Genomic DNA, 22,954 nt, shown 5'->3' with positions numbered 1-22,954 from the left:
GGACCTAGTTATTCTATCAAAAGAATCATGTAATGCTGGAGAAATGCTGGTAACTAGAAGAGTACAACTATTGGAGTAACCTATTCTGTGCCACAAAGACCTAGTTGTCCAGTTTTATCTGACAGAGTATGAAAAACAAAAAGGATCAGGGCAAAACTTTCAGTAAAGTTGATGTGTATTTATATCAAAGCTGCTTACTATCTAGGAACTAGGGGGTGCTTACTAGAAAAGATATCATCATAAAAGATGCATCAATGAGCTGAAGGCTGCAAACAATCACTAAGTTAAGTATTCTGTTCCTTGATTAAGTGCTCTCCTTGAAAACTGGACTGACAGTTGTGTTTATAAATGGGAATTAATATTTTGTTGTTAATTATGTAAGTCGCCTACATATGCAAAACTGTACAAGTATTTGTAATGTATTCTCCAATGTGGCTATGACCTTGCTGCTCTTTAGAGCTGCCTTGAATAGTCTCTTCACCCATATAGTAAGAGCCAGAGTCTGCCACTCACATTGAGTAATACCTTCTTCCTCAAGTACAGCCATTTAAATCAGCAGGACTCTTTGGGGAATAGAGGTGGCAGGATCTGGGCCTGAATGCAGTTATAACTGGTACAAAAGTTAAAGTTCAGGAAAGAAATCTTTTCTTAAACAGGAAATGTGAAATAGTCCCTTGCATCTGAGACATTGTGTGTGCATTTTGCATATGGACCTCAAGCCTTTTTTTTATTATTTTTATTTAAATCTGTCTCAGTATGTTTAAACATTTCTTTGTTCTTAGAAAAATGAAAAATTGAAATACACTGCAGACACTAAATTTTATTTTTGGATGGTACATCCCAACATTGAAATCTAGTTTTATTCAGGTGTCATTCCCCTTTGAGGGCCCCTCGCACATTATCGTTGTATCTCTTATTGATCTCTCATTCACGGTGCAATACGTTTTATACACTGTCTAGTTCTTTGCTGTATATCTCACCTTAAGAAAGTTCCGCATAAGCAATTTTTGAATTGCAGTAGAATTTTCAGATTGTGCATGTCCTTTACATCTAAATTAACTATGCCTCTGGTCTTTTGGTTCACCTTAAAATGAGCCAGATTTTCAGTATATCTTTAAAAGATGATTTCCTAGAGGACTAAAGGAAACCAATTCACTCATTTTATGACTGTCATAGTATGAACGTTTTGTAAGTTCTGTTGTCAGATTGCTGTTAACTTAAAATAGTTTTTAAAAAAGCCTCCAAGCTTAAAGTGATAACCTTTTTGTTTCCGATGGCAGTTAATAAGCTAGATGACACAAATATAATGAGAAATGAATCCTTGACAAATCTCCAGCTGCATTCATCTGTAATAGTAAATGGCAAAGATAGTTTTTTAGACTATTTTGTAAGATTTCTAAAGGGATGCTGTCATAAATATAAAGGGAAGGGTAAACCCCTTTGAAATCCCTCCTGGCCAGGGGAAGCTCCTCTCACCTGTAAAGGGTTAAGAAGCTAAAGGTAACCTCGCTGGCACCTGACCAAAATGACCAATGAGGAGACAAGATACTTTCAAAAGCTGGGAGGAGGGAGAGAAACAAAGGGTCTGTCTGTCTGTCTATATTCTGTCTTTGCCGGTGATAGACCAGGAATGGAGTCTTAGAACTTTTAGTAAGTAATCTAGCTAGGTATGTGTTAGATTATGATTTCTTTAAATGGCTGAGAAAAGAACTGTGCTGAATAGAATAACTATTTCTGTCTGTGTATCTTTTTTTAACTTAAGGTTTTGCCTAGAGGGGTTCTCTATGTTTTGAATCTAAGTACCCTGTAAGGTATCTACCATCCTGATTTTACAGGGGGGATTTCTTTATTTCTATTTACTCCTATTTTTATTAAAAGTCTTCTTGTAAGAAAACTGAATGCTTTTTCATTGTTCTCAGATCCAAGGATTTGGGTCTGTGGTCACCTATGCAAATTGGTGAGGCTTTTTATCCAACATTTCCCAGGAAAGGGGGGGTGCAAGTGTTGGGAGGATTGTTCATTGTTCTTAAGATCCAAGGGTCTGGGTCTGTAGTCACCTAGGCAAATTGGTGAGGCTTTTTACCAAACCTTGTCCAGGAAGTGGGGTGCAAGGTTTTGGGAAGTATTTTGGGGGGAAAGACGCGTCCAAACAGCTCTTCCCCAGTAACCAGTATTAGTTTGGTGGTGGTAGTGGCCAATCCAAGGACAACGGGTGGAATATTTTGTACCTTGGGGAAGTTTTGACCTAAGCTGGTAAAGATAAGCTTAGGAGGTTTTTCATACAGGTCCCCACATCTGTATCCTAGAGTTCAGAGTGGGGGAGGAACCTTGACAGGTGCTTTTGACACCTCCTTAAAATCCTGAGAAATGTGAACTGCAGCCTGGTTTCTCAGGCAAAATGAGTGAGAGCACAAGCTCTATAAGCTTTAAGGATCCATTCCATTATAAATGCTTCCTTCTTTTTCTTTTCTTTTTTTTTTCTATTTATTTATTCATTTACACTGGCAGAGAAATGAGGAAGGAAGAGTATTGGGCATAGGTACAACTACATAAATAAGTAACCTTGGGAAGAACTAGATGTGAAACTGCACAAGACCAACAATCTTGATGATAAGGGATATAGTAAACAGGATAGTAAAGAAATGCCCCTTGTCACTCCAGGTCTCATGGTTGTGCTTATGGCATTAGGGAGGTAATACTGTTTAATAAAGCAATTATCAATATAGTTAAACCTCTTATGCTATCTTTTTTTCCTTTTTGGAGTCTTTCAGATAAGTTTTTATCATTCAGTAAAATCATCTTCTTTGTATATGATGTCGTTAAATATGGCACCTTACAGCTGTTTGTATAGATATGAATAGTAATTAAATGAGGTTACCTGGTGAGTCACCACAGCAAACACAGTTTAAATATGTAGCTCAAATAAGAACATGACATATAAAAACTATGGAACTTTGGAAAAGGAGAGAAGAAATCAACAAACTATGTTGCTTACTTTTTCAGGATTCTGAAGGAGTTGAAATCATGTTAGGGGTTTGTGCCAGTGGTCTTTTAATATATCGAGACAGACTCAGGATAAATAGATTTGCTTGGCCAAAGGTTCTGAAAATTTCATACAAGAGGAACAACTTCTACATCAAAATCCGACCAGGAGAGGTAAGCAGATCCTGACACATACACTAGAAACTTATTCAGAATACCTTGTGACATCATGGACTGGTTTGTTTGCCATTGTTCACAAGTTTGTAGCAATACTCTTCATCTAAATTAAGATGTATTGAATTTTTTTCCCTTTCTTAGGAAAGATTAGGCAAACCCCTTATTTAAAATATGTCTAAAATACATTCTGGGTCATGAAATTACACGAAGGATGAATTTGTCCTGTTTCATTTAAAGATAACACTCTCATATACCTTGTAATAAATGTTTTGTGACTATGAAAAATATGTTGATAAAATATTAGTAAATACACTTATTTATTGGGTGCTTATCACTGTAGCTGGTCAGAAATTATACATGGTTTAATCTGGGGTCTGTTTGCCCTTCCCAATCAGAGGAGCACATAGGCCACACATTCAGAGCTTTACAGATATCCTGGAATACTAAATCAATGAAATCAAATATCTATCCATCAGTAATATTGGTACATAAGAATGTTAGTCGTTTCAGATCTACAGCACTTCATCTTCTGAAGTGCCTGAAGATGTTATGAACTATTGTACGAAGAGTGCCCTCTGGTGGTTTGACTGGATGCATAGCATCCACCACAAACCCTTTCAGTGACCTGCCCTTCTCATTTGCTTCTGAAGGTATTCATATCCATAGAGATAGATTAGCCAAACGCTTCCCACTCTCATTTACTAACTCTAGTTCCTTTCCTATATACCTCCTTAATCCTAGTGGTCTCTGAAACCCAAATCAGTCTCAGGGGACTCTCTAACCTCAGGCTACTGTCAGAAAATCCAAATGTTTTCTCATTGCGGTTAAGTTGTTAAAACATTAGAGCAACAAATAGTTGAGAGGCACTAACCACATAAATCTTTCTCCTAAATCTCCCAAGTCCTTTCTTAAAAAGTCTGTTCTGTACTACAATGCATAGAGCAGCCATCTTAATCAATAAACTCTCACTCCTCATTCGGAGTCCTAACAAACTATTCCATCACCACCCAAGCCGGGATTTCAAGACAGGAATCAGGAGAATGTATGTGTATATATTTGTAGAGATGTGCAGATATGTACATACGGGTAATGAAGCTATATAGGTAGAGAAAATGAATTTGAAACTGTATCTAGACAAACTGGAGAAATGGTCTGAAGTAAATAGGGTGAAATTCAATAAGGACAAATGCAAAGTACCTCACTTACGAAGGAACAATCAGTTGAACGTGTACAAAATGGGAAATGGCTGACTATGAAGGAATACTGCAGAAAGGGATCAGGGGGTCATAGTGGATCACAAGCTAAATGTGAGTCAGCAGTGTAACACTGTTGCAAAAAAAGCAAACATAATTTTGGGATGTTGTGATGGGGTGGAGTAGGCTGGAGGCTTTGTGGCCCTGCCACACTCCACCCCAGAAAAGGACAATAGAGAGGTCCTCCAGACTGCCTAGAGCAGCTGTGTAGGAAGCAGCCAATCAGGGCCCAGTGGGTCAGTATAAGAAGAGCTGCAGGGCAAGAGTGAGGTTCAGTTCCTTGCTGGAATTGGAGGAGTGTACATGGTGTGTGCTGGCTGAGGGAGCTGCAGGATCTTGGATGAGGTAGTGCTGCCAGAAGCCAGGGAGGGTGAGAAGGAGCCCTGAGCTGGTTGCGGGGACTCCATCAGGACAAGGCCCTGAGGTAAGGGTGAAGATGGCATGGGGCCACAGGAAAGGCCCAGGGAATTAGAGCAGTAGCACAACTTAGGCTATGTCTACACTACCACGGTAAGTCGACCTACACTACGCAACTCCAGCTACGTTAACTCTCCCATTGGCTTACCTTACTCTTTTTGTCAGGGGCAGAATACAGGGGTCGATTGTAGAGCGATCTGCTGTCGATTTGGAGGGTCTTCACTAGACCCGCTAAATTGACCGCCGGTGGATCGATCTCAGAGGGTAGATCCTGGCTGTAGTGTAGATGAAGCCTGAGATAAAGGGACAGAGTGACAGCTGCTATCTACAGGGTCCCTGGACTGTGACCTGGAGTAGTCGGCAGTTCCCCCAACCTCCCCATTAGTCACTGGGGGAAGTGGCTAAACACTGAGTTACCCCAGAGTGGGAGCTGAAATGTAGTAGCCCAGTTGAAGAGCTGGGGCCACAAGGGCCCTGAGAGGGCAAAGACATTGCCTCCAGGGAAGGAGCCCTGGGGCACCACTCTATTCCGGAGCAGGGTCAAACTGAGGCATTACTGAGGGAGGACCCTGTGGGACTTGTACCCCAAAAGGGATTTGCTTTGCTTTTAACACACAGACAGACTGTGTGTGACTTGGCTGGACGGCTGAATCATCAAAGACACACCACAGAGTGCAGGCGCACACACACTTGGCCGGGGGCGGGGGCACGTGGGCTCGCGAGAAGTGAGTGTGCCCTGTTATAGATGTATTAGCAGAAATGTTGTAAGCAAGACATAAGAAGTAATTGTTCTCTGCGCTGATTAGGCCTCAATTGGAGTATTGCGTCCTATTCTGGGTACCACATTTCGGGAAAGATGTGGACAAATTAGAGAAAGTCCAGAGAAGAGCAACAAAAATTATTAAGGGTCTAGGAAACATGACCTATGAGCGAAGATTGGAAAAAAATAGGTTTGTTTAGTCTGGAGAAGAGGAGACTGAGGGGGGACATGATAACATTTTCATGTACATAAAAGATTGTTACAAGGAGGAGGAGGTAAATTGTTCTAGTTAACCTCTGAGGATAGGACAAGAAGCAATGGGCTTAAATTGCAGCAAGGGAGGTTTAGGTTGGACTTTAGGAAAAACTTCCTAACTGTCAGAGTAGTTAAGCACTAGAATAAATTGCCTAGGGAGGCTGTGGAATCTCTGTCACTGGAGATTTTAGGAGCAGGTTAGAAAAATACCTGTCAGGGATTGTCTATATAATACTTAGACCTGCCTTGAGTGCAGGGGACTGGACTAGATGACCCCTCAAGGTCCCTTCCAGTTCTGATTCTATGATTAGAAAACATGCTTTATAGCGATAGACTCAATCTGTTTAGCTTAACAAAGAGAAGCTTAAGGGGTGGTTTGATTACAGTCTATAAATACTCACACAGGGAACAAATATTTGATAATGAGCTCTTCAAAAAATTAGCAGAGAAAGGAATGGCTGGAAGTGAAACTAGACAAATTCATATTTGGAAATAAGGTGAAAAATTTTAACAATGAGGGTAATTAACCAGTGGAACAAGTTACCAGGGGTTGTGGTGGCAATTTTTTTAATCAAGGCTGGATGTTTTTGTAAAAGAGCCATGCTATTTCCAAAACGAATTAATTTAGGGAAGTGCTATGGCCTGTGTTATGTAGGAGGTCAGGCTAGATGATGACAGTGGTCCCTTCTGGCAATCTATAACTACTCAGTTTTTCTTTCTTTTTACCTAGTTTGAACAGTTTGAAAGCACTATTGGGTTTAAGTTGCCAAATCATCGTGCTGCAAAGCGTTTATGGAAAGTATGTGTTGAGCACCATACATTTTTCAGGTATGTGGGGTTTCCTTCCTAAAGGTTTAGAATAAAGCCTGACCGAAAAAAAAAAAAAAGAACAATTGTGCTAATACGGCTAAATGACTTGGGATCAAATTATTACCTTTCTGATTGCTGATCTGGAACCATATTTGGAAAGATTACTATTCCCAAAGTATTTGTAATGCTTCACCAAAATTATTCCAACTGTGGCAGGTCCTTAATTGGACCTTAAAATATCACATGATTTTGATTGCCAACTTGACGTTTTTCATTTCATGTGCACAATGATGTTATCAGCTAACGCAGGGTTGGCCAACCTGAGCCTGAGAAGGAGCCAGAATTTACCAATATACATTGCCAAAGAGCCACAGTAACACATCAGCAGCCCCCACATCAGCTCCATCCCCCGCTCCCAGCGCCTCCCACCCATTGACAGCCCCACCGATCAGCGCCTCCTCCTCCCTCCCCACACCTGCCAATCAGCTGTTTTGTGGCGTGCAGGAGGCTCTGGGGGGAAGGGTGAAGAAGCGAGGGCACGGCAGGCTCAGGGGAAGGAGCGGGAAGGGGTGGAGTGGGGGCGGGGCCTGTGGCAGAGCCAGGGATTGAGCAGTGAGCACCCCCCGGCACATTGGAAAGTTGGCGCCTGTAGCTCCAGCCCCGGAGTCGGTGTCTGTACAAGGAGCCGCATGTGGCTCCGGAGCCACAGGTTGGCCACCTCTGAGCTAACATTTGTCTGACACCTACAGTTAATGGGCTGATTGGAAATTTGGCCCATAATTTCTGTACCCGTTCTCTTTCATACACACACAACTTGTGTGGCAACTGGAAAAATTTTGGCAGACTTGAGTAAAAGTAAAAAAAAATGAGATTTTTGGTTGAATTAAATATGAAACTGCGGAATTCAATCGTGATTCTTGGGATACATATGTAAATGTTTTAATCAACTTATTTTGTCCATCCCATAATTTTAATTATTTAATGTTCCTTGGGCACCTGAGGGATTTAGCAGCTGTGAAGATACAACCAGGCTTTTGTCACCCGAAAATGCCTGAGAGACAGGTTGGGAATGTGGGAGAAACACACTAGCTGGATGTTTTTACTAAGATAATAAGCAATGGGACATTTAGTAATGTTTACCTATGAGAGTGGGATTTTCAAAGGCACCAAATGCATCCAGTTCCCATTGAAAATCATCTGATTCTGTTGGGTGCTCTTGAAAAATCCCACCCTAAATTAACACCTTTACATTTTAAGGTAACACACCATTGAAATGAATGGGGGATTTTACACCTTTCTGAGAGCTGTTGTTTCAGGCTGTCTGTAGACTCAGGCAGATATCGCTGCATTGGTTAGCAGGGTAGATTGATTTAAATCACTTCAATTTAAATCAACAGGCAGGAAACCTTGACTTAAATTATTGATTTTAATTGTCCTTTGCATTTGTACTTTTTACTTATTTTCCTAAAGAAAGGCTGATTCTTAGTGGTTGGTAAACATTAAAATAAGATGAATTGAAACTAAAGATATAGAGCCTTTATACTAAATTTGGTACTTCTTTTTTCTCACCAGGAGGGTATGCTATATCTATATAGATTTATTTAAACAACTGTATAACTTAACTTACATTCATCCAGCTTGTTAATTTTCTACATTTTTGTTATGTTAGAAATGGTGAATGAAGCATTTATTTACTAGACAATTAATTTTTTACTTGTGATTTGTGTCACATTCTGAATGGAAATTCAAATGCAAATAAAAATGCACAAAAACAGCATTTTGATTTTTTTTAATTACCTTAAATGTTCTGGATACATAAGAAAAAAATTTATTAACTTGTTTTGTGTTTAAAATTAAGAAAATATTCTCTATAATTAGTGAATTGAACTGATTGTTTCTGATCATCGTCCTTCTAGATTTTAGAACTAGTAGATCTTATCCTTTCACACCTAGTTTTTTATTCATAGATTGGAAGAGGAAAACTAGCCTTCTTGCTTTGTCAACTCCCAGTTGGTTTCTTAGCTTTGAGTGAACTAGTAGTTGTATTGAACTAGTGAAATAAACTGAAAGAATATATTCTCTCTGTACCTGCAGAAGTGACTACTGCTGTCGCAAGCTTGTTTAGCCCTTCAAGGAACGCTAGTACTTGTTGCCTAGCAGCGGTTTCCACCAATTCAGTGGATTGATTTTCTTCATGACTTGGCAGCAAACATGTACTGCTTAATATTATTTTTTGTATTTAATGTAAATGATTTTAATATAATACAGTAAATTTGGGCTTTAACATAGGTTTTGAATTTCTAATTTCATTTTAAACTGGTTTATTGTTTAAAAATAAACCCGTATTTAATTTAAATTTAAAAATTCCAATTTAAATTAAAAAATCTGATTATTTTATTTTTTAAGTCATCAGTTTTTATCCATCCTGTTGATTACATTTGGTTGACATTTGGAAAGTTTCTTTGCAATCACACGGGGGAAAAATGTGTTACTCCCCTCCCCCACCCCAAAGGAAAGATTAGTTTTCGCAGTATGACTCCATGGTAAGAAGGGGATTCCACTAGCCATGTAATTGCAGAGTACAGGGGGCCCCAACACCTGTATGCATGTAGGGCCTTGTGTACATTGGGAATCTGGCCTGACTGCAGGGATCGATGGCTAGTCTCCAGTGTAGCTGTATCAACAAAAACCTCAAATGTACGCAAGGGCCTTATCCTGTTTTCAAGCAGCATAACTGACAGTCCCCAAGAACATGGGATCTTTGTTTCTCTTTTTGATGATTATAAAAAAACAGTGCTGAGGTGTATCTCTTTATTTTAATAAAAGAAGAGATTCATTCATTAGATAACCTGTTTCTCCCCATACAGACTTTGTGAAAAATTCAGCCTTTCTGTATATCATTACAAAATTACTTAGCCAACGTTGAGGGCATGCTCTATGTTTCCCTTTACACAGAGGTTTACAGAACAAAGATAAAGATACACAACATTTTATGCGGTTTTTTTAATCCATAAAATAAATTCTTTGTGTTTGGAATAATATTTTTACTGTTCTGTGTGTATTAGGCTGTTGTTACCAGAGGCACCGCCAAAGAAATTCCTTACACTGGGTTCCAAATTCCGCTACAGTGGAAGAACACAAGCCCAAACCAGACGAGCCAGTGCACTAATAGACCGTCCTGCACCTTACTTTGAGCGTTCTTCCAGCAAACGTTATACTATGTCTCGCAGCTTAGATGGGGGTAAGATGCTCTTAATTGTCTTCCTCGGAGTTTTGTCACAAATTATAATGGTAAAGGACAGTGCTAGAGAATAGCTATAAACCTCTTGTGATCTCATATCCCTTCAGCTTCTGCTGAATGAGACTTGTAAGTATATTCACCATGATTCTTTATTGTAAGTAGATAGCCTTTAAATAAACACATTGGCCCTGCTTCTGCTTTTAGTAACTTTGCACAGTCTGTAGCATAAGACTTATGTGGCAAGAGAACCAAACATTTTTCTGTATTGTTGTTCATCTAAGTGGATTTTAAAATGTTTTGATTCTGGACAGATGTTACGTGATGCTAAACAGTCACACCACTGAGCACCTTTCTCCAGTTAAACAAGCAGGGTGCGATTTTCAAAGGCTCCTAAGTCACTTAGGCACCTAAGTCACCAAGATTTTCAAAGGCCCCTAAGTCACCAAGTCCCACTGACTTTCAAAAGAAGCTGTTCTCCTCTGTCACTCTGGGCCTTTGAACGTACCATGCGCAGTCAGTTATATGTAGTCATGTCTGGATTAGGAAGTTAATGAGCAAGTTATTGTCTTGAACTAAAGGGCTGGCCAGCTCCCCCTTGCTTACAAGTGCATGGACTGTATCCTGGAACCAATGCCCATCTGTTGGCTACTGGTGTATAAGGAGCACAAAGTATGTTGGGACAAGACATAGAAATAGCACCCTGGTGACTTCTGCTCCATAGTGCTCATTTTAGTTACAGTAGAACCTCAGAGTTACAAACACCTCGGGAATTGAGGTTGTTCGTAACTCTAAAATGTTCATAACTCTGAACAAAACGTTATGGTACTTTCAAACGTTTACAACTGAATATTGACTTAATACAGCCTTAAAACTTTACTATGCAGAAGAAAAATTCTTCTTTCCTTCTTTTTTTTAATAGTTTACATTTAACACAGTACTGTACTGTATTTGCTTTTCCCCCCGTCTCTGCTGCTGCCTGATTGTATACTTCTGGTTCCAAATGAGGTGTGTGGTTCACTGGTCAGGATGTAACTCTGGTGTTCGTAACTCCGAAGTTCTACTGTAGGAAGAATCTCAGCAGGCATTCCCAGCAGCAACCTGCATAGGCCAACTCCCCTCTCGACGCCTCCTGGCTCCCAGCTACAAAGATGTTTCTTACCATTCACCTTGCTATCCAGACAGGATGAGGCAGAGGCCCAGTTCCCATGTGCTTCCTATGGTGTACCTGATCTCCACTGGAGAGCAAGAATCCCTTGCACTGAGAGTTCCCTTTCTAGGCCTCAAGAGGAAAAGAGATGATCTTGAGGGAGAGCAAAGATTCCCTTTGCTCCATCAGCTTTTTAATCCAGCCAGAGAAGGAGAAGAACAAATTTCCTAGCCTTTGAAGACTGTGAAAGGCACCCAGCCTAGTATGCCCCTTCCCTTCAAGATACGTTGCAGATGCACTAGCCAGAAAAAGGAATGAGTGAGTGCCTAGTGGAGTGGGTGAAGTTAAGCTGGGTGTGAGGAATAGCGAGCGAGAGATTTGAGTGTGCATGCAGAGGTGGACCGTGAGAAGGAGAGGTTAAGGCTGGGGTAAATACATAATTTAAAAAATAGTGAACAGAAATATGTGAAGTTGAATGGAAAACAGTTACAATAAAATACAGCTGTTGTCAGATTTTACATAGATGATAAACTCTTGCTGTCTTTCCCATCTTGGAATGTTACTAGTCCATTCGTGCCAGTGATGACTTTTTTATCCTGGACTCATAAAGACTCTTCTGAAGAACACTTCACAGAGTATGGGACGCACTAAACCGCATGTACAATAGTTTAAAATAATTGTTTGGAGGTTATATCCCTGGAAACATCCTTCCTGGGCTGCATTCCTCAGCCCCATCACTGCAAAGTACTTTTGTATTTTGGGGGCTGTTCAAAAGTGTTTGCACAGGCTGCTAGCATCTGCCCATCTGTGTGTAGCAAACCAGCATTCAAAGTTTTCTCCAGGATTTAGATGAATTATAGGTTTCGTACGAAGGTTGTAATTTAATTTTCTGCATGGAAATGGCATAAGAATATGATAGAAGTTCACAGGTGAATCATTTCTCTTCAGTGAGTAACAAATAGCATTTGTTTCTTATTTCCAGTCTAGCACAGCTGCTTAGCATGATATGAGATATAGCTTTTTACATAAATTAATTCAGATTATGTAATATTAAGGATAATATGGCATAGGTTAATATTACTTCCTTCCTCCTTCTCTGTAGCTCATGGAAATCAAGGTTCTGCTTCTCCATTAGGTTAAACCAGCATGCTGTTCAGAAACCTAAACTACTTGGTCAGTTTTTAGTACTGTACTGTTTCACCCCACATTCATAATTGGTTTCTGAATATTTCTTTTGTGCGAAAAAAGTATTTTAAGAAGCTTTATTTGAAATGACTGCATTTTTAAAAAATGAATGCTGACAAAAGGATATCACAAATGCTACACAGATGATACATAATGAAGACTACTGAGGTTAGGGAAAAAATCTGTGATTTAAACATATTAGTGACAATCCCTCCCTTCTCCCCATGAAATGGATGCAAACGGTGCTTATTTTTCGTTAATTTGGATCCTTCTAATTCTCATATGCTTCATACTGGTTACCAAGCAACTAGTGACCTGACTGCTGTGCATGTGTCTCCAAGCACAAATTACCCTTCTGTGTTATTTTATTTTATTTTATTTATAATATCCAAACAGTCCCCCAGGTCATCTAAGAGACAAGAAATCTGAAATGCTTTCTTACGAGTGTAGTAGGATCTGCAAAGTTTAAAAATATGTTAATTTGCATAGATACACCTACTGGGGTGGCATTCATTCAGATTTTCTCATGAAAATTGTTATGTAATGCAAATCTGACTATAACATTCACATTGCGTGAAATTGCAGGATCAGGGCTAGTGTAAACTTTCACATGTGATAGTAACCTTATGGGTGTGAGCAATCCCATTAGATTAGGACCTGCTTATATGCATAAAGTTATTCCTGTGCAGGATCTAGGCATATAGTTGTATTGTATTTGTTAATCCGCTACTTCTTTTGGAATCATTAATATGTATTTAGGTTTATAGATTATTGAACATTTAAGACCTCAAATACTGAGAAAAGCCATATCCTGTTTGGCTTAATCACATAGATAGTCAATGGACCTGAACACAATATTTTTGCCATCCTGTTTTTGAGGCTGTGGGCATATTTGACTGTCAGATTTTAATTCTGAATAATAATAATAATATTAAGAGAGAAAAGCTGTTTCTTGCTTCTCAGATGTTATGCATGTGTTACATTAAGAATGTCATTTTGTGAAATGCAGTGCAGCGATATACAATGCATTTGATTTGCATTAAGTTATATTGTAACAGAGATTCAAAAAAGTCCTTTGTTCCTCTACCCATGGCTGAAGTCAGTTTTTTTTTCTTACATTCCTGGCCTACTAATATGGCAATGCACTAATTTCATTCAGATATTAAATCATGGTAAGCGCTTTAACAGCTTACTAACAGTTCAAAATAATGCGTAATGCATGCATTATGAATGTAGTGTGTGTATACACATACATCTGAAAAATGTATGTATGTCTATACAACCCAGACCTTTAAAGTAAGCACATAACTTTTATTTAAGTATATATGCATGTTTGTGGATTCCTGAAATATGATATTTTAATGTTTTCAGCAAAATAATGTTTTACAAACCCAGCTTCTAATTTTATTCAGATCTGCAGAACAAGCTATTTCAGACTTGATCTCTTTAAATTATATTTGCTTTTAGCATCAGTGAATGAAAACCATGAAATGTACATGAAGGATTCTATGTCTGCTGCAGAGGTTGGTACTGGCCAGTACGCCACAACAAAGGGCATCTCTCAAACCAACTTGATAACCACTGTGACGCCAGAGAAAAAAGCAGAGGAAGAAAGAGATGAGGAAGAGGGCAAAAAAAAAGGAGAGGAAATCGCTCCAGTCTCTGCAATACGCCATGACACAAAGGTAATGTTTTCAGGTTTACTATTTAACTTACCCAGCTGTGAAGTACTTGGCGCACCACAGTAATTATTAGAGAGAGAAGCAAAATTCAGTAAGGATAAGAAGCAGCATAATGTGTATTAAACGCATAACAAGAAAACTTTGTATGGTGCTGTGTGTTCTCTGTGAGTGAGTAGGTGATGTGTTTAAAGTTTAATTCATGCTTTCTGCTATTTGATTTAGAAACAGTTTGGTTTAGCAGTCAGTGTGATCTGACTTTCAACAGGGAACATCTAAAAGGAGTGGCATTTACGTAATACACTTTTGCTCTTTCTTTTGTGTTTTTGTTTTATTTATTTATTTTTGTTCATTTTTGAATGGGCAGCAATATTTTTTCAGGTTTTTTTGCACAGTTCAGTGTTTGAAGAACCACTTGGGGTTTTTTTCTGGTCACATTCCATACCTCAGCACATACTTAATGGGCATATATTCTCTACACCTAACTGTTCAGCACTAGTGTACTGTAGCATGTTTTTTTCTGGCTTAGTAAGGTGTTGGCTTCCCTTTTGTGTAGCTTTGCACTGAAAAACCTATTTTTACTGGTATTTCTCTACTCCTTAGTCATGTGGTATAGATTTCTGTCATTCACTACATCCCATCCTCCTCTCCCAATAACTCTGGAATTCAGCTTGCTCTATTCTTGATAAAGTGTAAATCAAACAGAGCAGATGCTGTACTTCAGAGATTAGCACTGAGGAAAAGGCATGTAGAATCGGGAAATATGCAGCCAAACAATCTTCCTGTTCCCCTACATCAGAAAAAAACAGCATGTGAAATATTTGTATCTAGGATATAATGCAAAGGGATATTTCGTGAACTTTGATGCTCCATATTAAGGAGTACATTTTCAAAAAGGGTGAGGGCCCAGCCTTTCTGCTTAGAAGCACAAAATTGCACCCCCACGTTTTATAACCCCCACAAAATGAATTATGGATACAAATCTGAGAGCTTGCACTTCTCACTCCCTGAGATATGCCTGCAATGAGGTAAGTAATTGGAGGTTTGAGTCCCTAAACAGACACCTGCAATTAAGTTGCAGGTGCAAAAATTCAGGAAAAAATTTACAGATGCAAATTGTACCCCAAAACCAAGACCATCCTTTAGAGCTCTCTTTTTAAAAAAAATACCTTTGTAATTTTTAACATGGATTGTGAATGGAAAAGACTATATTGAAATTCAAATGTATGGGAGAAAAAAAGAAAATGTCCACTGGAAATAAATGCTGTCCCTATAGGATTGTTAACTTAGGTCAAGCAGGAGGGTGAGCTGCAGTTCAAAGGAGACATATAGCTGGAAATTGCTAATGAGAGTTTCAGAAGAACATTGTTACTTACCCACCCCCAGAATACATAATTTATTTTCCAAAAATAAAAATTGTGTTTAAGTAATCAATTAAGTAATGCAATTTTAAAATATTATTGAAGACCCAGTTCGGTTTCTATTGAGGACCATGGGAGTTTTGCAGTTGACCTAAATGGGTATACGGTTCAGGCCTGAAGAAGCAACTGGACCAATTTTCAATTTGTTTCTTATTCAAAGAAATCTAAACTTTTGTATATAGTTTTTCAGCTTTTCTGATAAGGAATTTTACAGTTTGAATTAAGCATTGCAGGTCTAACTAGTGTACCAGGAGAAATTCTAAATGTTCGTTCTCCAGGCATGTAAATAAATGCATTAAAATATTACTGGCAGAGGAAAAATTTACAAATTATGACTTTTGGCTTCATATTGTAAAGAAATATTTGTGTGCATATATCGCATAAAATAAAGTAATTTCATCCAAATTTAATCTGTTTGGACACTTCAGAACAAGTATGGACTTGAACATAGCACTTGAACATGAAATTATTGGCAGATAGTTAAAAAAGGAATTCATTTTGAATAATGTTTAAAATTGATGTTATATTAAACTTAAGTATCTAAAATTTATAAAATGCTTTTTACTTACTTGTTTTTTTTAATTCTGGAATGCTATGAAATTGAATGCATCATTACCTAAACTAACTGGAATCAGGAAGTGTGTAGTTATGTGATCTGTTTGAAGACTAGGCTAAAGGAAAGTAATGGGGAAAAATCTGTATTTTTTTAAATGTAAATGTTCATCTTAAGGGGACCAGCTCCTGCTACTAAAATACGTAGTAAGGTTTACGCATAGTAACCAGTGATTGCAGGATATGGCATTAAGGCCCCTTATCTTCCAGTTGGCTCTGTTGCAGGTGCCTGTTCCCACATGGAGCTGGTTTTGGGATCCAGGTGTAAGACTGTAAATGCATGTGAAATGTAGAAAACTGGTCTGGGAAGACAGTAATAATGGGTGCAGTTCAAGTTGTCGCAGTTTGGGTAATGGAGCTGGTTCTCTGTTCCATTTATTCACAAAAGTGGTCCATATTGAATTTGACCCAGCATGTCTAAAAATAAACAAACATTATGCTAAATCTACTGGCCCTTTTTTTAAGAATGCCAGTGAGAGGCTACAAGGGAATGTGATAGTTTCACAGCGCACTAATAGAGTGCATTCCCTCATGGCAACTCGCACCATTGTCTTGTCTTATTTGTTTACATTTTAAATATTTTGTTGAATGCCCTTCTAACATTCTTGCATCTCAATGAAAGAGTAGTAAATCCTGCCTGTTCTTCATAGGTAGAGCGAACTTTCTAGCAAGAGTATTGGCTGCATTTTTTTGCCTGTGCATAAAGGGTAGAAAAAAAATCACTCTTCTAGCGCAAAACCAGAGGGATTTGGCTTTGTATGGAATTCAGCCCTTACCCCCAAGGCTCATGTAGCTAGAATCCTAGCACATAGACTGCAATGATATTCCCTTGCACAGCCAATGAGGTGCTGTTGGGGACATTGCATCTGCATAGCCAAGGATCCTATGTCCCCTCCTCCAGTCTGCTCCCAAACCTCCTGTACCTAGTGGCCTGTTTGGGGCCAGTGCAGTTGCTCTTTCCAGGGGATATTGAAGTCACACAGTGTACTCGTGTAGCCCTTGGTGAGAAGGGCCATTCCTGAGCCTTCTGAAAAGTTATTTAGAACTATATATTATTTGATTATTAGATGAGGCTTCTTTCCATGTGGCCAAATTGATTAGGGGTTTGATGGCCCCAATCACAAAACAAAAGTGAGACAAGAAATTTAAATACACTGAGCAAATCTTCACCTGTTGTAAAGCTAGCTGAGGATCTGTCCCACTGTGTTCATCTACTGAGTATGATTTTTCTGCTTAGTTACCCACCCATGAAACTGGCAACGGCTGAGCTAGTAAGTTTTCCCAAAACCAGAGTAAGTTTTCATTTTTGATCATCTTTAATTTTGGGACATTTTATTCTGTTAGATATTCTGTGGAGGAGACTTGGGAAAAGACTATTGAAAGCCTTGATTTTTCAGTCATTTTGGGGGAGATTTTCAAAATCTCGGATGACAGACACCTAAATGTCTTTTGTGCTTTTGAAAATCTCCCACTTTGTGTTTAGTCCTTGCCCAGGCTAATTTCCCACTGACTTGACTGAGTAAGGACTGCAGGACATGTTGTCATAAGCAGAATAGTTATTAGAAGTTCTTTCCCTTGTTTCAATGCCTTTTTTTGTTTTGGGATTTTTATGTTTGTTTTTAGGGTTTTTTTGTTGTTATCCATGTACTTCATGTTTGAAAGCACTTATGATAGATGGGAATCCACAGTATCTGGAGGTGCACATAGACTAGGTTCCTTTAAAGGACTTTTATTTAAATCGTGTACTACATATGACTGGACAGACAAATGTTGAATGAAGAAATTGCTTTTGTAAGCTGCAACCCTCCATCACTAATAATTGGCATGCGACTTGAGAATTCGTCTCATTTAACACAGTGAAAAGCTTTGGTGTTAAAATTCTGTTTTGTGAGTTTTGTATATATAAACACAGAAGAAAATTAACTAATTACAGTTTTCTTTTTGTCCTTTTGCTTCTGCACCTTGTTTGCTGGTCTTTCTCTTTCATCAGTCATCTTTGCTTGGCACTGATTCATTTAATTCCTCATCAACCTCACAGTCTGGTCCCCCTGTATTTTCAACAAAGCTTCGTAGGAGATGTAAGGAGAATGCTCAAAACCCATTAAGTTATGAGTCATCTAAAGACATTATGCAAATGCACAGTGAGTCTGACTTGGACTCTGATAGAAAAGGAAGAGTTTGCTCTGATGAACAAGACATGGCTTTTAGCTATAAGCAAAAAGCTGGTAACAGCGGAACACTGTTTTCCTTCTCCTTACAACTTCCAGAGTCATTTCCTGCTCTCCTGGATGATGACGGCTACCTTTCCTTCCCTAACCTCTCTGAAACCAACTTCCTGCCTGAAAGCGTGCAGCATTACCTTCCCATCCGATCACCATCCCTTGTGCCTTGTTTCCTTTTCATCTTTTTCTTTCTGCTATCTGCCTCATTCTCAGTGCCATATGCTCTCACTCTCTCCTTTCCTCTGGCTATGTGCCTCTGCTACCTGGAGCCCAAGGCGGCCTCCTTGAGTGCCTCACTTGACAATGACCTGAGTGACAGTTCAGAGGAAGAGGTGTGTACCTCGGCATAGAACACACTTCTTTTTGTGTTCAGTGCTTCAGTCCTAAACAGTGTTAGAATGCTGCAATAGTGGTCCTACTTTCAGAACCTCATTTCTGTCTGTGCTGATATGTAAGAGTTTTTTGTGTTGGGAGTGCAGCTTGGGTTAGGCACAACACTGTGAATGAGGTAACAGCTTGGTTCAAACTTTATCAGTTGTGCAGTGAATTACACTTACGATTTGCCACAAATCAACTCTAAAGAACAATATCTGAAATCTCTCTCTCTTCCAATCAGTTTTTTTCCCAGTTAATACTAATTTTTACTAAAGATAGTAGAAGAGTTGTTTAAATAGCGAGTAGTTAAGTACAATTGCATGCATAGTTACATATCAAACAACTAATAATTGGAACTATCCCCAATTTTGGGGGTGCTCAGAATCCAAACCAGAGTCAGAATTTTGAAAATGGCCTTTAATTTTGTAACAGGCCAAGCAAAATCCCCAGTTCCTAATATCCCAAACTTTGAATGTCAAAATCTGGATCTGGTCTTTGTGGCTTGATCCTGTCTCTACTGTAGATTCAGCTAGTATCCCATTCAGTGCAGCATTCCACTGAAAATTTGCATTGGTACGTTTTTCAATTGCAATGGTAGCATTTCCTAGTTACCACTTGGTGCTTTAAATTAGCACTACCAGAATTAGTGCTTTCTGTCAGTAAACTGAATGGGCTTATAACAAAATACAGCTAAAGCAATTTGCCTGGCAACAAGATCTGTAGTGCTGGTGAGAAATTTGGATGTCATTACATAGAAGAAGAAGAAAGGGAATCTACTTGATTGTATAACAGATACTGAGTGATTGGTACCTATTTTACTCCTGAGCCTTTCGATGCTGACAGAGTAAAAGCATGGGGTCAGATTTTTAGAATCTTTAGATGCACAACTACACGCCTGTTTTGTGCACACAATTGTACTGTCCTTGCAGACACAAATCAGGTAGTTGCATATATAAATTACCATTAGCCATTTGTACATGCAGTTATTAGTCTGACTTGCATTGTATGCACATTCTGTTCGCCTCTAAAGATTTTTAAAATCTGCCCCATGAGTTTCAGCAACATTTGGCCATAGGATTGTGATTCCCTTTTGTGGAATGCCAGAGTTACATCTGTTTGCACCAAAACATTTTCTTTAGATGTTCTTGGTTCCAGTCTTTAAGAAAAAAAAACTGCAATTTAGGATGAAAGGCATCCAAGATCAATTTTACTATCTCATTTCATGTCTTCACTTTGAGATAGCATTAAATTTCAACTTACAATAGCTCTGCACTCAGATGATTATAATAGTAAAAACATAATAATATGTTGTCTATTATAGAAGCAGAGTGTATAGCCAAAAATAATAATAAAGCAGTGTTTATATAATCCATTTGTGTATTCTTCTTTCAGAAATGACCACCTCTTTTGATATTAGACTTAGTGGTCAAAGTGAATAGCATCATAATAACAATGTGTAAAATAAACTTTGCAATTTAGTCCTTTTGTGATAATGGTTACCCCAGAATCAATACTTGTATGGCAAATTACACAGACTTGTGCCTAATCAAGGGTGTATTTCTTGTTCAAAATATTGCATGAAAGTTAATATGTTTTAAAGTTGGGCATGTCTGCATTACATCGGCAAAACAAATCACAGCAGTTATTGTCACAAACTAGAGGACAAGCAGCTGAAGCTTATCAGAATATAGCGATCTTTTTTCGTTCGTATTCCCTAGCCTGCCAATTAGTTCCAGCAGCTGCATATCATTCAGAGCACTACAGTTGGTCTATAATTTTAACCAGCCATTCTTTTAACTCTCTGTTCCTAGTGAAATCTGCCTTGCTGAGCCTCTTAAACCTCCATTTCATTGCTTTTTAAATGACTTCAAATCTTTATTTGACAAGTAGTTCAATAACATCAACTTTTAGCCTCTTGGTGTAGATTGGTTTATTAGTAGATTTGTCCATTGTGGTTATATACTGATTTCTGTATTTCATTTAGAATTTTAGTTTCATTAAGAAAGAAATAGAAAAAAACTCTCTGTATGAACGTGTACTTTTAGTTAACAGTAGTGTACCCAATGATGTGCATGACATATTTAAGAGCTACAATAAGTATCCTGCCCCTATGGACCGTATTCTGATAAAACTTCTTCTTTGACCACATTCTATCCTAAGACGTGCATCGGTGTCAGGCTGTGTCTCCAAGGGCAGAATTTGTCCCTTTACATTTCATTAGCTGCTTGATCCACACTTTAGTGATTAAAATTCTTGACAGCCTTTTCTTTCCAATCATAACTGTTGTAATAACAATCTGTGCCAAAATTTAGCATTACAGTGTCTTGGCCCCAGACATTTTTTTATTTATTTTTAAAAAATACCTGGACTCCTCTATTCAGATGGTTTTTAAGTTACAGGTGTAAATTGGATTTCAGTTATACTGTTTTAACTCAAACAGTTTTGCTTATAAAATTGTAATGATCTCTGACCTTTTAGTTAGTACAAAAAAAGAATGATTGCTTTACTAGCAAAGCAACTACTTTTACAGAATCTTTTTATAACACTTTATGTTTATAATCAATGTATTTTGATTTATGAATTATTCTGGCACTAAACTTTCATACAAAAAAAAGTAACCTGTCCAATCAAATCCACTTACTAGAAAATTGTATATAATATTTTGTATGTACCCAGTAGACCAAAATGACCTAACCAGTTCTGGCTAGCATATGAATAATGCACATTCTGTACCCTTTATTCAAAACAAGGAGTGATAGCCAAAGGCAAAGGAAGTATCAAAAGTGTTTTTAAGGTAACATTAAAATTGTCACAAACTGACTGAAGAAAGGAAATTCAAAGTTGAGTCTGACCTTCCATCCATACCTTCAACTGTGTTGCCTTTTTTCTCTCTCTTCATGTTGATGAGACTTAAGGATGAAGAGTATTGTCTTAACTATAAATTACTTGACTTTTATTACTTTATATATAGTCTTATGACCATTTATGATCCTTGGTCAGTTGAAGAACCTTCATTGATTTTAGTGAAAGTTGTGCATGCAGATCAAGGGCAGGTGACTTAATGGTACTTAATTTTTGCTTTTAAAGTTGTTATTTTGATGATCTGCAAGCCTATTAACCATTTTAACAACCACCTCATGAGGAGTTACCTAAATTTGGCTCTATCTGTATTAACTTATTGACACTCATATTGTCTATTCCAAGACGTACCTGACCGTGTCAATGTTCTACTTGTGCAGCCTGAAAAGTAGGCTTACATTAGGCTGCATGATGCTGTGCTTTGTTTCATTTTTACCACTTGTACTTGGTTTGGTTTTGGGTTTTGGGGTTTTTGGGGGGGGGGGCGGTCAGTATTTTTAATTGGAATGAAAAGTGTTTAAAATTGTATTCTTTTTTGAAATGGTAAGGTTGTCCCTGTTTAATATTAGAAACAATATTGGCAGCTCTATCTTGCCACTAGCAAATGGGGGGGTGAGCCATCCAAATGACATAGGTGGACTGTAGATAACTGTGTATATACTTATTTGAACTCCTTGGTAATGCAGACAGCCTCATAATGTTTAAATGTGGGGACAGTAATAAAATCTGTACAGATGAGGGGCTGAAAGTCAGGTGACTGTTAAAGTAGCTTTTTTATTTTAAAAAAAATTATCATCTTTTCCCCCTCGAACTACAAAATCAAACACTGCAGTAACTATGTATACTAGCATAAACAATTGATTAACAGGATTGTATTTATTTATTTTTATGTTGTGAGGGAAAAGTTTGTTAATTATATATATTTTTACAAGGTTTTAGTTCTTTAAAAAAGCCACCTGGCTTTCTTAAGAGGAAAAACCTGTGATTCAATTAACGTTTTTTCAGATAATGTTTTGTTGGGCTAATCAAGCTGTTATGGTAAAGCCATATACTGTGTACAGTATGTCTTGAGTCTTCCTCTGAGTCTGTTCTGTTTATTAAATATAGCATTTTTATGTTGCTTCTTTAAATTATATATGGTTTAAAAAGCCACGCCACAGAGATGTAGACTTAGCAATTCAAGCTGTGACCTGCATTTACTGACAAGTTGGGTTTATTCTTTATTCCTGCTTACTTCTTGGAACCTGGTTACTTGTGTAACAAAATAGACTGACAGTGAACAGACGGATACTGCAGCTGATGGTGAAACCACTGCCACAGAGGTTTGTACAGTCACCAGCATATAAAGTTATCAAAGAATGTAGCATGTAGCTTCACCTCTTTCAGATCCTGTATATTAGCACTATTCTGTGCCTCTGTTGCTGTAGTTTAGATACCTTTCTGTATATGTGTGTGTTGAAGAGTTTATTTGATTCCTTAAGTTTCAAACATCCATTCTAGATTAATTTTATTTTGGGTTTCTGTTTGAAAATTCTGCTAAACTACTTTGTGTATTGTGT

The 22,954-nt window shown here is 38.1% G+C and overlaps 1 protein-coding gene across 37 annotated transcripts in view; it reads left to right on the top strand.

The window, feature by feature from the left end:
• EPB41L3 (erythrocyte membrane protein band 4.1 like 3) overlaps positions 1-22,954 on the top strand; it is a 201,841-nt gene that overhangs the window by 156,365 nt on the left and 22,522 nt on the right. For 18 of the 37 annotated variants that reach the window (XM_048840333.2, XM_048840325.2, XM_048840330.2 and 15 more), the window contains 6 exons: positions 3,004-3,156; positions 6,575-6,672; positions 9,720-9,895; positions 13,695-13,912; positions 17,930-18,493; positions 22,664-22,717. In XM_048840333.2, the coding sequence (XP_048696290.1) occupies positions 3,004-3,156; positions 6,575-6,672; positions 9,720-9,895; positions 13,695-13,912; positions 17,930-18,493; positions 22,664-22,717 (1,263 nt within the window). The remainder of the gene's footprint in view (positions 1-3,003; positions 3,157-6,574; positions 6,673-9,719; positions 9,896-13,694; positions 13,913-17,929; positions 18,494-22,663; positions 22,718-22,954) is intronic. The other 19 variants (XM_048840357.2, XM_048840339.2, XM_048840336.2 and 16 more) reach the window with 4 other exon arrangements.

The sequence above is a fragment of the Caretta caretta genome, chromosome 2 (assembly GCF_965140235.1).
Source record: "Caretta caretta isolate rCarCar2 chromosome 2, rCarCar1.hap1, whole genome shotgun sequence".
Classification (NCBI taxonomy): Eukaryota; Metazoa; Chordata; order Testudines; family Cheloniidae; genus Caretta; species Caretta caretta.
This window is presented reverse-complemented; position numbering and strand designations above follow the sequence as displayed.